General features: G+C 37.9%; 1 protein-coding gene across 3 annotated transcripts in view; it reads left to right on the plus strand.

The window, feature by feature from the left end:
• The window catches only part of LOC139473853 (E3 ubiquitin-protein ligase rnf213-alpha-like), a 148,826-nt gene that overhangs the window by 97,762 nt on the left and 36,367 nt on the right, over positions 1-14,697 (plus strand). For 2 of the 3 annotated variants that reach the window (XM_071256623.1, XM_071256622.1), the window contains exons 44-61: positions 596-818; positions 1,112-1,282; positions 1,731-1,793; positions 1,904-2,013; positions 4,464-4,601; positions 4,821-4,980; positions 5,405-5,478; positions 5,700-5,832; positions 6,028-6,135; positions 6,305-6,390; positions 6,550-6,732; positions 7,002-7,119; positions 7,860-8,054; positions 8,335-8,471; positions 8,742-8,934; positions 10,355-10,832; positions 13,644-13,791; positions 13,897-14,243. In XM_071256623.1, coding sequence (XP_071112724.1) covers positions 596-818; positions 1,112-1,282; positions 1,731-1,793; positions 1,904-2,013; positions 4,464-4,601; positions 4,821-4,980; positions 5,405-5,478; positions 5,700-5,832; positions 6,028-6,135; positions 6,305-6,390; positions 6,550-6,732; positions 7,002-7,119; positions 7,860-8,054; positions 8,335-8,471; positions 8,742-8,934; positions 10,355-10,832; positions 13,644-13,791; positions 13,897-14,243 — 3,065 coding nt within the window. The remainder of the gene's footprint in view (positions 1-595; positions 819-1,111; positions 1,283-1,730; positions 1,794-1,903; positions 2,014-4,463; positions 4,602-4,820; positions 4,981-5,404; positions 5,479-5,699; positions 5,833-6,027; positions 6,136-6,304; positions 6,391-6,549; positions 6,733-7,001; positions 7,120-7,859; positions 8,055-8,334; positions 8,472-8,741; positions 8,935-10,354; positions 10,833-13,643; positions 13,792-13,896; positions 14,244-14,697) is intronic. The other variant, XM_071256624.1, reaches the window with a different exon arrangement.

Consider the following 14,697-nt stretch of genomic DNA (forward strand, 5'->3'; position numbering starts at 1 on the left):
AATTCACTGTATATTGACAACAAATAGGCAAAGAGTGACTATGAAAACATATGTATGCATCACTTATCAAAGCACACAAATCTGGTTAACTGGTTGGTAAACATGGAATATTTTGTGTGCTCTTGATAGCAAACATTTGATAACATGAAGGTAAAATGAAGTTGAGTTCTGTGATTTACAAACGAACAAAAACTAGGTCTTCCTGTCTGCAGATTTACCATGGTGACGACCATTAGCCGCTTCAAATTGAACAAAGAGACCAATGTATTAGTATTTTATTCATCAAGGAATACATTTATTTAGGGAGGCGTTATTCCAAGTTGATAGTACACAACTGTTTAATTGTTTGCATACTAGTTTGGACAACCAAAATGAAAAAGTGCCACCTGCACTATTCTTTCCAAAAGCCATTGCCCGAGAAACAATTTAATTTTTTTTTCTAAGCCTTACATCATTGTTTGTGCTTCAAAAATTGATAATTTTGACACAAGTACTTAATGTCTTTGATAAATAAATTTGATCCTTTTAATGTCTTCTTTCAATCTATTGGTAATGCTCAGTTGGCTATGTGGAATTAAAAGGGTTCTTTTTTCAGCTGTCAGAGAGTGTTTGTGGATGAGGTCCAGCTTGAAGATAACATTGCGAAGAACCAGGCCCTGAAGGAGAACCTGTTCATGATGGTTGTCTGTATTGAACTGAGGATCCCCCTTTTCCTGGTGGGAAAACCAGGCAGCTCCAAGTCCCTTGCCAAGACCATTGTTGCAGATGCTATGCAGGGTAACTCAGCAAGATCAGAGTTGTTCAAACAACTGAAACAGGTTTGTCATTTCAAGCATATTTTCTTTTCAAGAACCTCTTCTTTTGGGAGGAGTAAATATTTTGTCATCTTGTATCACACCTTGAACATGTTCAATGTGATTGACAACAATAACACTCTTGTGATCAATATCAGGGTAGGTGAATAGTTCCATAATTTCTATGGACAAGAATTCCTTGTTTTTCTGAAAAACAAATGTGAAAATGAGCAGACAAGCAAACTTGAAACATTGACCTCAGTATTGTCCTGTCAGTATCATATGATTGTAACAAGGATTTCGCTGACCTCTTGCAGGCCCAGATGGTGTCGTTCCAGTGCAGTCCTCTGGCCACTGCTGAAGGAATTGTCGGTACCTTCCGTCAATGTGCTCGCTACCAACAGGACAAGGACCTGGACAGGTTTGTCTCCATCGTAGTTCTGGATGAAGTTGGTCTGGCAGAAGACTCACCAAGGATGCCTCTCAAGGTAAATCAGCAGAACGTTACAACATATTCACATCACTGTTTGGATCTTTAATCTGAAAAGCTGAGCTCCTTTAGGAAATTTAGTCAAGTAAAAGAGGATCATGATTGTTTGTTGTTTAATGCCACAGTCAGAAATATTTTCAATTATGTCACGACAGCCTTTAAATAATTGAGTCATGACCAGTGATTGATATCAATAGCAATGATGTCACGTGTCACATGGTTTCTGGAGAGCTTTTTCCACCTAGACTTAGAATAGCTGCCCATGAGCATTACACGTGTATGTACTGTAAAACAAATCTTGCTTGATTGTGATGCTTTGTCTGTCAGCACATTTGGTTCATGTTCATAACCTGCATGAATTTCGATGCATTTTTCTCCAACAAAAAGCTGTTGTGATGATGACTAAAATACTGTTAAGAGCTACATTCATTCACTCACTCTTACAGACACTTCACCCACTTCTGGAGGATGGTTGTCAGGGAGATGAAAAGCCAGAGCCATTTAAGAAGGTGGGAGAAAGAATGAGTAACTTGTACATTGATTTGTATTTGCTCCTCTGTGTCACCTCAGCTCAATAATTAATAAGTACTTAACAATTAAACTTTTGATGAAATTCCAGGTTGCCTTCATTGGTATCTCCAACTGGGCCCTGGACCCCGCTAAGATGAACAGAGGTATCCTGGTGCAGAGAGAAGCCCCCAATGACTTGGAGCTGGTGGAGAGTGCTAAGTAAGTCAACTGATAGAAACATGTTTTGGTTGATATTGACATGGATAAATGAGTGATACATTCTGCATGAAACTAAGTTTATAAACCATGTTATAGAATGTATCTTGAATATAGGTTGGTTAGTATAACACACTTTCACGTAAGGCATATTCTTATTGCAGACCTGTCAACCCCTCATCATGACAATTACTGTAAATCTTGAACTTAATGCATCTCCAAATTAATACGACTGTTGACCCCTGGCCAAAAATTCGACTCAATATCAATACGACTACCCCCACCTAATCGCCGTGGAATTATACATATCCTTACCTTAATCCAACCTTACCTTAATCCGATCAAACAACAAATTAGCACTGATTAGAGCACTAAAAACAAATTAAGTGTTTTCCTGAAAACAACACACAATTTACATGTTTATTCTGTTTACTGGCATTAAGAAAGTTCAAAGTCAATAAAATGATTAAACCAACAACAGTTCACTGGTTGGTATGCGGAGAAGGTGACAACAGACTTGAAGGCAGATGACAAGACAAGTGTGATGAAGCCTATCGGTGCACGTTGGGTCGTGTCAGCCTTTGATGAAGAGTTGCAAGGGTGGCATCTGTCTGGAGTGCTTGAGTGGTCAATGATGCCTAGTTTGACATGAGTGGGTACAATTCTTGACCCCACCAGTGATAACTTACTTACTTATGTTGGAGATTTAACGTGCGCTTTCCAACTGCAAGCGTATGTCGCACACGGGCTCGGCCAGGCCGTTTAATGTGTTTCCGAAAAGGGGAAAAGTGAGTTTGTGCAACCCAGAGGGGGACTTTAGGGGTTGCTTATATAGTAATTTTGAAATTTTGAGATTTGGAATGAATGCTAAGAGTGGGTGGAGGACGAACTAAGGGAGCTGTGTGTGTTGGGTGGTTGTTAGAAAAGGTAGTTTTGGTTTTAATATTTTATTTGGGGTTTAAATGCTACTAATTAGTCCTGTTTTAATTAGGTATATGCCTAAGGCTTTGAATTTTTCTAATTTATTTTGTGGATTAAGAATTGATTCTAGTCTAAGTGTGGTTTTAAGATTGAGGGTGGTCTGTAGTGTTGTTCTGTGTGTTTGGAAGTGTGTGCAGTGAATGCGTACATGTTCTGGTGTTTCTTGTTGTTTGTAATGTGGGCAGTTTTCTGTTGTGTGTAGATTAGCTATTTTACGGTGATTATTTAGTTTGGTGTGGCCTGTTTGTAGTTTAGTAATCATTCTGTCAATTTTTTTGGATGGGTGTAGTATTTTTGTTTTTTTCCAAAGATTCCTACGTGGGCGGGGAACATGTGAACTCTATTTGTTTACCTGCCTTAGTTAAGTTGTTTGAGCTTTTGAGTATTTATTAGTTTGGGGCGGTTTTTAGTGTTTTTATTTTTGAGGGCTTGTAGTCCACTGAGGGAGTCGGTTAGGATGAGGATTTTTTGGTGTTTTTTAGATTGCTGATTGTGTAGTGCTGAGGCCATGCCCATGAGTTCGGCCGTGAATATGGATTGGTTGTTTGGGAGTCAGTAAGATTGGGTGTTTTTGGTTGGTTGTACGATGAGGACTCTGAAATCTGTGTGTTTTGTGATCGGATCTGAGGATCCGTCTGTGTATATGTGACACCAATTTGGCCAATTTTCGTGTATGTATGCTAGTGTGGTGGTTTTGGCGATGTTAGGATCGGTCTGTTTATTTAGTGTATCGGCTAGTGTTGTGTCTATTTGTGGTATTTTAAGTTTTGGAGTGAAGATATAGGATGATTTATTGTTTTGTTTAAGATTATTTATTTTGTGTTCATTTAGGTAATTGGTTATTCTTTGGGAAATTGGATTAAGTAGTGGATTTGTCTGGGCTAGGGCTTGGTTTCTAGGGCTTATATTGTTTTTTATTAAGTTTTCGATTAGAGGGTTTGATTGGGACGCGGCCCAGAAGTTTAGGGTAAGTTGTTCCCTACGTAGCTTAAGTGTCATTTCTCCTGTTAAGGCCTGTTAAGTGATAACTCATTGGCTGCCTTGTATAATTCCTGTTCTTTGAATGACATTGTTATATACTTGTTACAACTGCTGCTCAATAAACAGTGTTTGTGTTTATAATCAAGTTGGTATTTCCCCTTTCCAAGGTGTGCAGTGAGGCCGTCTAATTGTTGATGGTCATTTTGGAGACATAAATGTGAAGTTTCATTAATGCAAACAAAGACTACTTTCATTTTTTGCATTTAATTCACGCTCGCATTAATTTTAATTATACTTACAGTATATTTGTAGTTTTCCATAATCATAAACTTCCTGTTCTCTGTTCATTGTTTCGATTTCCTCAAAGTGCGTGATTCTCCTGCAAACTGTGGGAGGGTTGACAGGTCTGTTGTATGAGATGACAATATACATTCACAAACAATAAGTTTTCTTCACTGGGTATGCCAGTTATGTATGATATCTATTTTCAGAGGCATTTGCTCAACTAATGAGATAGTACTCAGAAGAATCAAACATTTGCTGCCAGAGCTCGCTAGTGCCTACAAGACAATATTTCATAGAGCACAAGATACGAAGAGAGAATTCTTTGGTCTCAGAGATTTCTACAGGTATATCATGTGGTTTCTTTTGTGCTTTTTGACACATACTTGAGACATATCTATTCACGACCGCTGATTGGTAAAACGAGGTGCCAGCAGCTGGCTACCTGGCCTAGTGGTTCTGTATTTTAGGGTATTAAATTCTGCATACCACCATGGGAGAGAATAAACACTATTTCATTTTCCTGTGTATGTTGGTTAAGAATGCTTAAACTCTCTGAATTCCAGCCTTGTGAAGATGGTTTATGCCTTTGCTGATAAACATGATCGAGACATTTGCTGGCATCAGTTGGAACATGCTATAAGAAGAAACTTTGGTGGCCTTGACAACCTGGACCCTGTTGTTGTGTTCAGGGACAAGATTGGTACCGTTCAAAAGCAGGAAGAGGTAACACAAATGTTTAGATTCTGTATGTTGGATGTTGCATTATTATGGTGGAATATATTAATGTTTTCATGAGGAAGATTACTTGTGGGGGTTTACACTCATATATATATACACTCAACATGCCTTTTCAAGCAGTAAGTATGTATGGTATATGATATTGCTAGTACTTGTCACATCCCTTCATTTGTACTTCTAGCTCCGTTACATTGTACATGTGATACCTAAGGATCCTGAATATTATTTTTTTATCTTTGATACTTAACTTGGTATTAAACATATTACATTCTTGCCTTATATAAAAAGAATTGTTTTTAGTAAATTATGGTCAATTGGATTGATCTCCTTTATTTGTTCTCTGATATCATGCTTCTTGTCTACATGTTATAATGGCTCAAGCCCTACCCTCCTGTTCCATCCGTAACAGAAACATCATGATGATCCTGACTCCACAACTATTGGGCTGATAGAAGATGCTCTTTTAGGTGATGGTACAAGCAGGTATGTAGCAAATAGATGCAGATCATGGATATTACTTGCATGATTGATCAACTAGCTGTGGAGATCGACTTCTAGCTAGGACATTACTCATTGAATTATCATACACCCATCTTCTTGCTTAACTCTTTCAGCCAGTTATACACTGTAAGTTATGTGGTTTATAGTTCACTTTCTCATATTTTGTGTTGATTGTTGTATAGAAAGAATAATATTATTTTCAGTGAGAGCCGTTACCTGCTGTTGCTAACGGAGAACTACGGAGCTCTGAGCATCCTACAGCAAGAGATTTTAGCCAGACACAAAGTCATTACAATCTTTGGCTCAAGTTTTCCCAAGGACCAAGAATATACTCAGGTTCATAGTTGAATCTTACTGAACAAAACTATGTTTAGGGAATTTTAAATTAACCTCTTTAAGAAAAAGAATATGATAAACCCTACTATCGGTATATGACAGATACTACTTGTGTTTACAACCTTTATATTAAATAAGTAGTTCTGAGAAGCAATTCATCGAGTTTCTGATGACTTAAATAATATCATGTTCCAGGTGTGCCGTAACATCAACAGAATCAAGGTGTGCATGGAGACTGGCAGCACAGTGATCCTGTTGAACCTGGAGAATCTGTATGAGAGTCTTTATGATGCACTCAACCAGGTCAGTTGTCAACACTCTCTACTATATCAGAGTGGCAGAATCTGTTTCTAACATTTATTCATTGTGTCTGTGAAGCTTCATAATACACATGGAAACTGTGTGTATACCTTAAACTCTGAAGTAGGAGTAGGATCCATACATATCATCGGTTAAAATTTTATGATTACAGTACTATGCCAGACTAGGAGGTGAACGTTTTGTTGACCTCGGACTTGGAACACACAGAGTAAAGTGCAGAGTTCATCAGAACTTCAAGTAAGTGAATGAACTGATTACAGTACAATATGTTGCACATTTTTTTTTTAAATCCCCACCCCCAATGATTTGAATGATGCACTGCACACACAAACAACCAAATAAGTTGCTGCAAAATTTGTATCAAAATGATATCTGTTTTTATATATTATTTTACAGACTGATTGTAGTAGCAGAAAAGCAGAAGGTGTACGAAGAGTTTCCAATACCGCTGATCAACCGCCTGGAGAAACACTTCCTGACACTCAACAACATGATGTCACCAGAGCAGATAGATCTGTCTCACAAGCTGGAGAAGTGGGCAGTGGACTTTGTAACCTTCAAAACACCCCCACCAGGAAGGTAGGTTTTGGTGGACAAGAGAAGAGTGACAATATATTATGTAAAAATAGGTGCTGCAGTTGTCCAATAGACAAACTGATAACACACATCCAGTGCTCACATTAAGCATAAATGTCAAGAGCTTCTTGGTAGAACCCTCATGTTTGAAGGGAATACTTTAGGGTCCCCTAGATTGAAATACAACAGCAAACAAACCTCAAGGAACCCATTGTAATTTCTAACAATCAACATCTAATCAACATCATGAAAATTGTTTGAAATATGTTTAGGAGACCAAAGAAAGGTTCCCCAGGAGATGCCTTCATGGGGTACCATCCAGACACAGCTGCCGCTGTTGTGCTTCAAGTCCTAGGGAGGGAGGACCGTATCATCACCATTGAAGAAGAAGTGAGTAGCCTTTGAATACCGTAAAAATACTGTAGTGCAAACAGGTTACTTACCGGTAATTATAAACAGTTATGTATATATATACTTCATTATGACAATAGATTTAATAATTATAAAGTCAAAGCCACTAATTTCCAGACAAGAACTATTAGATACGTTAAACATTTAAGTCAAATTTCGAATGTAGACACACTCTTTGTAAGCAGTTCAAGTTCAACAGGCAACTTGATCTTTCAATAATGAAGAGCTTGGAAACATTACATCTAGATATTTAGCTGTGCCAAGCTCGGCTAATTATGGTTCACATAATAACACTAAAGTCTTCTGAAAACTATGTCAAGAGCCAAGTTTGTGCTGGTAGATTCAGGGATAGGAATAAGCACTAGTCCGCTAGCCAGGACCAGCTTTGCCAATGACAAAGTTATCCCAAGGGAAAGAGAATTTCAAACACTTTTTAGGTATTGTTATGAGCTATCACCATTCAGGCTAGTAGACTTTCTTGGTTATTTTCTATCCGTGAGATTCAAACCTTGTGGCACAAACTGCTGACAAAGCTGATTGTCATATAATCATGAATTTCATGAAAATTACATGAAGTCAAGTTTGTGCTAGTAGATTCAGAAATGTTTGGCACAGACTGCTGACAAAACTAGTTGTCTTATAATCATAAATTAAACTATTTGATAAACTAAGGCAATAAAAGAGATTCTTTTTAAACTGAGATTTCACAATTTGTACAGATGTTTAAAGAATGTCAGCAGACATTGTTGTGGTGTGCCACACCAGCATCAGTTGTCAGACTCACCGAGCAGAAGCTGTATCTGGAAGCAAAGGATATCCACACACTCTACTGGCGCAACCAGAAACATGATGACATCTTCCAGTATCTTCAGTGGAAGATCGTGCAGCTAAAATGTCAGACCCTGCAAGCTCAGGTAGGACAGTACAGAACATGGGATCATGGGCATTCCAGGTTCCCAATAACTTGTGATTGTTGTAAAGGTTGATTAAAATGTTTAGTTTGATCAGATTCAGTGACCTCGATGGCATGGGATGCTGCCCATTAAAACAAACAATACTGATCATGTGATTGTTTATAAAGTAAGCAATGCATGTTTCATAATTTATAAATCTGAAGAGGGACATATTTCACTTATTTGATGTGGGTTTTTTTTCATAAAGACATGTGACACTTAAACTTTCATATACTTTTAGGTAACAACTCACTCCAAGCTGCTGACAGACCAGGAGAAGGAGGACCTGAGCATACATCTGAGTCTGCCTCCCAACAACATCATCCTGCTCACACTGCAGTCCTTTGACACAGAGCAGCAGTTTGCACAGCAGATCAAGTAGGTGTCTCATGTCTTTGACTACCTCATTTCATTCATCTGTTGCCAGCAACCAAAGTTTGTCACAAAATAGAATGCATGGCCAAACCATTCAAGATCAATCCACATACTCGCATTCTGTGAATTTCCTGTTTTTCCAAGCCTGATTTATATGAATATATGCAACTATAAGAGTTGACTGCATTACCAATGTAAGACAAGGATTGTGCTTGTTTGTGTTGTTTTTCTGAAAAGGATTGCTGTTTGAATACTCATTGTTTCCAATGACAGAAACTTTGTGCAGCGGAGTGTGGAGGGTCAGAAACTGCTGCTAGTTCAGTGTGGATCTGGAGACAGGAACCAGTCTCTCATCAGGAGTGCCCAGTACTGTGTTCTGGATGAGCTGCATGATGCAAGACAGTTTGCTGTAGTCTTCATCATACAACTGCCTAATATTGCTGGAGGATGCTTCTCTGGCTTTCAGGTGAAGTCATATGTGTTAAAACTTCAAAATAGATACTTATCAACTTACAAAAAAATGAAAACAATTATAGTTCAGATTTGTTTAAAGGGCAAGTAAGGTGAAAAAAGTTTTTCGATTTGCTACAAATATGAATTATCAAAGATATATTATGTCAATTCCTAAGAGAAAAAATATATTATTATTGATAGGAAGTTTTCAGATATCTAAGTGAAAGTGCTGACATCACACGCCCCGTAATCGGAATCCTCAAAAAACTATCTGGGTGTGTGGTCTAAGCTACCGGTGCAGCGATGTATGACAATTGTTTTCATTAGCTGGTATATATATAGACTTGTTATGCTTAGCAGCTATACAGATATACCAGGAAGCAGTCAATCTACTAGTGTTGCTGGTTCTGTTAACCCTTCAAAAATAGCATTGCATACATTGCTGAATGTGTGAAACGACCTTTGATCTTGAAATTGTGAATAATGAAAATAAGAATTAATGTCTGTAACAAGCTTTTTACGACCAACATCCTACCATAAACAGTGACTTCCTACTTGTCCAACAGCTGGCCAAGGGATAATCCCCATCTTTTTTGTTTAAGCAATATACATCTGTACATCAGCAAATGATGTAATAAATTATTAATATGTTCACTCACTCATTGATGTATACTTTAAAAGTTTTCACTTGGTACAGTGTATGTGAATATAGTTCACCTATTAGTTTCTTTAAGTTTTGGGAGATATTTACCAATTAGTTGTGTCATATGTGAGATGCCCCCTTAATCCCTCTATTGTCGAACCAATAACTATGCTAGGGTGAATTTGTACCCATAACAATAGGTGCTGGATAGTAGGAAGACCCCAAATAAACCACGAGGCAAACTGTGCGTCGTCCCAATCGTTAAAATTGCTTAGCACATCTTAAACACAGGTAATCCGTTTTAACCCCAGTAATGGGAATCCCCTTGGTGGCAAAATGTTTCCTTTGGGGGGCGATTTCGTCTATCATTTTTTATCGTCTGTTTTATGTTGTTTCCCCTTTTCAAATTTAATTTTGCTAATCCATTTGTGATCAAGTATCTCCTAAAGTATTAAAATCTGCAAAGTTGCTATGTTGAGTTAACTTGCCCTTTAAGGACTTAATGAACTGCGTGATCTAGATATATGTATGTCTTCGAAATAGATAAATTGCAAACAAAACGGCAGGTTTCTGGTGCATATATACTGTAAGTTAGCTTAACTGGTCATATTTTCAAAGCCTAATAATAATATTATTATCAATATTCTTTCTTGTACAGACACATTATTAGTATTAGGAGTATACTTCTATCAGTAACAGTTCTACTCTTCTGTAGGTTCTTCTCTTCTGAATCTTTTTATGAGTAGGATAGATGTTTAAGGAATGTAACGATTCTAATAAATACCTTCAGGCTGGGAAATGGCACTCATTACATCTAGATGAACTGCGACCGCCAACTTCAGACCTGCCATCCATGGAGGTGCTTCACCAGAATGCACCGTCATCTATTCTTGAAGGACTGAAAAGCAATATGCCACCTACAAGTGTCCAACCTTCAGAGCAGAGGATTGAACCCATGGAGTATCAGGAAGATTTGATGGGGAATCTAGATGATCAAGAAGGTCAGAATACCAGACAGAGACATTCAGAGTTGATGGAAGTTGATGAATCTGTTAATTACCGCAGACAAGATCCATTAGAAATGGATGACATTACGCTAGAAGGAATGACATCAATGACAGACACTGTTGCTCCCTACTTCCAACACCTCCTTCTACCCTGCATTCAGTCCGCTGCTGCTCTCATCAGGGATGTAGAACTGGACACCAAACGCTCTACCAAGAGGATAGAGATACTCCTAAAGCTCCTGGATAACACAGACAACGAAGGTTAGTGGTTGTTGATGATGACAAGTTCTTCCACTGTCAAGAAATATGCTATTGATATGTCTTCATCCCCTTGACATATGAGGGGTCACTGATCTCAGATTCATCTCCAATGATGATCCATGGATTTGTTCAAAGTGCTAAATGTCTCCTCACTTTGAGCATTCTTCTATTGTTAACCTGACACAAAGTGATATTAATAATTTACTGCAATACTTTAATGGTTCAAAGCATTAAGTCCTACTCACTCTCTTTGGAGATGTGTTTCATATTTAGCTCACCTGACTGAAAGTCAAGTGAGCTTATGTCATGGTCTGTTTGTTTGGCTTCCAGCATCAACATCTGTTATCATCTTCTCAGAAACCATTGAACTAGTGAAACTGAAACTTAGCATGCATGTCCCCAACAAAGATGATTAAATTTGTTTGAGGTTCAAATCCAATTTTCATTGTGGCAAATTATATTTACATCCATTATAGATTCAGCCACATTTGTCATCACCATTTCTGTCCGTCAGTCCGTCCGTCCAGCCATCCATTTTTCATTTCCAGGGCAGAATTCCAAAACCGTTAAATATTTTTGGTTTAAACTTTCTATATATATCAGTCTAGTGGGGAACTGTTGCCTTTTGGTGATTTAGGATCATCATTCTTTAATATATTTTTTTTCATGATTGTTCATGATGAAAACAAGTTGTTTTCCGTTTTCCGTTTTCAGTGCAGAACTCCAAAACCGCTAAATATTTTCTTGTTGAAATGTGCTATTGAGATCAGTCTATTGGGGAACTGGTGCATTTTGATGATTTGGGATTTTTTAGGGGGTAGGGGATTTTGTTTTGTTCCATTAAGACAAGTTGGACTTAAACTGAAATGAGGGAAGTGCTTGTCTCCGGAGCAGAACTAAAAAGACGTTGAATATTTCTGGAAACTTGCTATATAGATCAGTCTAGTGGTGAACTGGTGCCTCTTGATAATTTTGGATGGTTTTTTTAAATATTTTATTTTGTTGTTTTCCTGACGACAGGTTAGACTTAACTGAAAATGAGGGAAGTGCTCATTTCTGGAGCAGAACTCTAAAACCATCAAATATTCTGGATAAAACTTGCTATACAGATTAATCTGTTGGTAAAATGGTGCCTTTTGATGATTTGGCATGTTTATTAATTTTTTGTTGTTGTTTTCATGACAAGTTGGACTTTTCTGAAAATGACGGTAGCTAGTGCTTGTTTCTGAAGCAAAACTCCAAACCCGTTGAATATTTCTTGATGAAACTGGCTATACAGATCAGTCTAGTAGTGAACTGGTGCCTCTTAATAATTGGGGATGTTTATTTTTATTCCCCGCCACGAAGTGGAAGGGGGATATAGGAATGGCTGCTGTCTATCCGTCCTTCCATCACGTTTCCTTTCCAGAGCATAACACAAAAACTATGAGAGATATCTTAACCAAAGTTAGCACAAAGATAGGTCTAGTGGTGAACTGGTGTCCTTTTTCGAGTGTCCATGGCAACGACTTTGACAGACTGAAAATGGCGGTGGTGCTCATTTCCAAAACATGCTGTACCAATTACTGCTGCAACAGCCTCGTTTTCTGTGTCTGACAATGCTAAATCTGTCACGGTTGAAAGAAGTATCCAGGAACTTTAGCATCCACAAGTCTCAAGGTAGCACCTAAGAGCAGATGATTGGAAACATAACAATAACACAACAAAGTAAATTTCAAGCCCAGCCTTGTCAATTGTATACAATGCTCAGTCGGGTCAAATCAAGTAAAGGCCTAAAATTTGTAGGTTTTGATGAACATATAATTGTAGTAAACAAAAAAGAATTGGATTGCGGCATGAAAGACTCTTCACCTGGACACACCCTGTAGAGAACAGCCATAGTGATGGACTCAAGGTGGCTCACTTGAATATTCGATCATTCAATGCTCATTTCGAAGATGTGAAGAATGATAAGTTTGTCGGTGTGGTTCATGTTTTGTGTTTCACAGAAACTCACATCAATGATCACAGTAAAAGAGACCTCCAATGATATCAAGTCTATACAGGAGACACTACACATGATATTGCTGTGTATGTTTCAATAAGTTTCAAGAACAGTGTCCAGCTATGTGATTTAATGTCATCTTGCAGTATTGAATACATTTCCTTTCTTGTTGGCAAGTTCTGTATTGCTTGTGTGTATGTTCTTCCAAAAATGTCATGGACACAGTTGTCACATTCACTTACTGATTTCATGCAGAAACTTCAGGATCTCTCCAAGCAGCATAAATGTGAACATGTACTAGTTACTGGGGATTACAACTGTGATCTGAGTGAAAAACTTTGGGATTTTGAACAATTCTGAACAGCAAGATTTATTTCTTATATATTTATGTAGCAGTTGGACTCAACACATGTTTTGTTTTTCGCAGTATTTTCGATTTGACCTTTGTGTAAAGATCTCTGCTTTTAAGATCTCTGAAAATGCATTCTTAGCTAAACATCTTCTGAAATTGCCCGACTGATGAAGCTGAACTTTAGCAAGTTTTGATAAGTGGCCAACTTTGCTGACATGTTTAACTGTTCAATACATATCCAGGTAAGCCACAGCTCCATGGCACTCTCTTTGCAGTGGAGTTTATTTGCTGGTCACATTTCTATTTTTGATTCTTTGCACAAGTTCAAATAGCTTTGGCGGTTGTCACTGACAAATATACCTATTGGGGCTAATTAAGGGAGATTTTGGCTCAATGTTATCGGAATCCTTTTTATAAAAGTTTCCTGTGTGACCTCTTTAAGGATTAACTTTGATGTAACTACATCTGACTGCAGATGCCAAGATGTTCATGCAAGGCTTGTCCAAGCTTATCATCAGCCTCCTGAAAGAAAAAGAGGAATCACAGACTGGTATCTTGCCAACAAACTGGCTGTCTAAAGAAGCTGCCAGACCAGAGAATGTCAGAAAGGCTGGAACGTTCAGGTATGTTTATATCATTTACTATATCAAATTAGCATCTTGATAAGTGGTTATAGTTAAAATGCTGTTATTGACAAGTCTGTTTACATGAGCTATAATACTTTGTAGACGTGCTGCCATCCAGTGCCTTGAGAACAAAATGACCCCTGTACTGGCTCGAGTTCTGGCATTCCTTGATACCAGCAGGAACCTAGACTTCATGCATGCACCTGATGTTGCACCATGGACGAAAAGACTGTGGCTGGCATTGCTCAACAACACCACAGTCTGTCACGACCAGTGTAAGAGGATCATCACCCCTGGCAACCAGTCCCAGCAGAGTGAGGTTGTACCACATCATTTTGGAGTCAGCAAATGGGTGTTTTCAGTTCAGATGCCATTTTTCTGGCTTCTCTTTGAAGGTGTTCAACTTGCTATTGGACAGTCAGAAGACATTGGCAAGTCTTTTGATCAAGGTATATACAGTTTGTTTCTCCTTAGTCTTCTGTGTTTTAGCTTATCTTATTGTTATGACATATAGCTCTTGTGATTAGTGGTCATCTTGTATAACCAATACATCTACATGCTGGACTATACAGACATTATGATATAGTAATAAATTATGTATTGTCTTGCCACATCACAATTTGACACTCACAAGAGTAACCATATCGAGCAAGGAACTGACTACAACTAAAACATTGTAATTGATTTAGTTTTTGTGAGACATGTCTTTAAACAGATACACATGATTTTACAAGCTATATAGGATTATTGATGTTGTAAAGTAATGTATACTGTGTATAACTACTTATCTAATCTATGTTTATTTGTCCTTAGATATTTTGGATTTCCATGTATTTTCCAAATTAAACAAGCTTAGCATAAAATGGAAACACTGTGTCAAAAGTTTGTTTAAACATTCTTTAC

This window comes from Haliotis cracherodii, unplaced genomic scaffold (assembly GCF_022045235.1).
Source record: "Haliotis cracherodii isolate W230 unplaced genomic scaffold, xgHalCrac1.p SCAF_3, whole genome shotgun sequence".
In the NCBI taxonomy this organism is placed as follows: Eukaryota; Metazoa; Mollusca; class Gastropoda; order Lepetellida; family Haliotidae; genus Haliotis; species Haliotis cracherodii.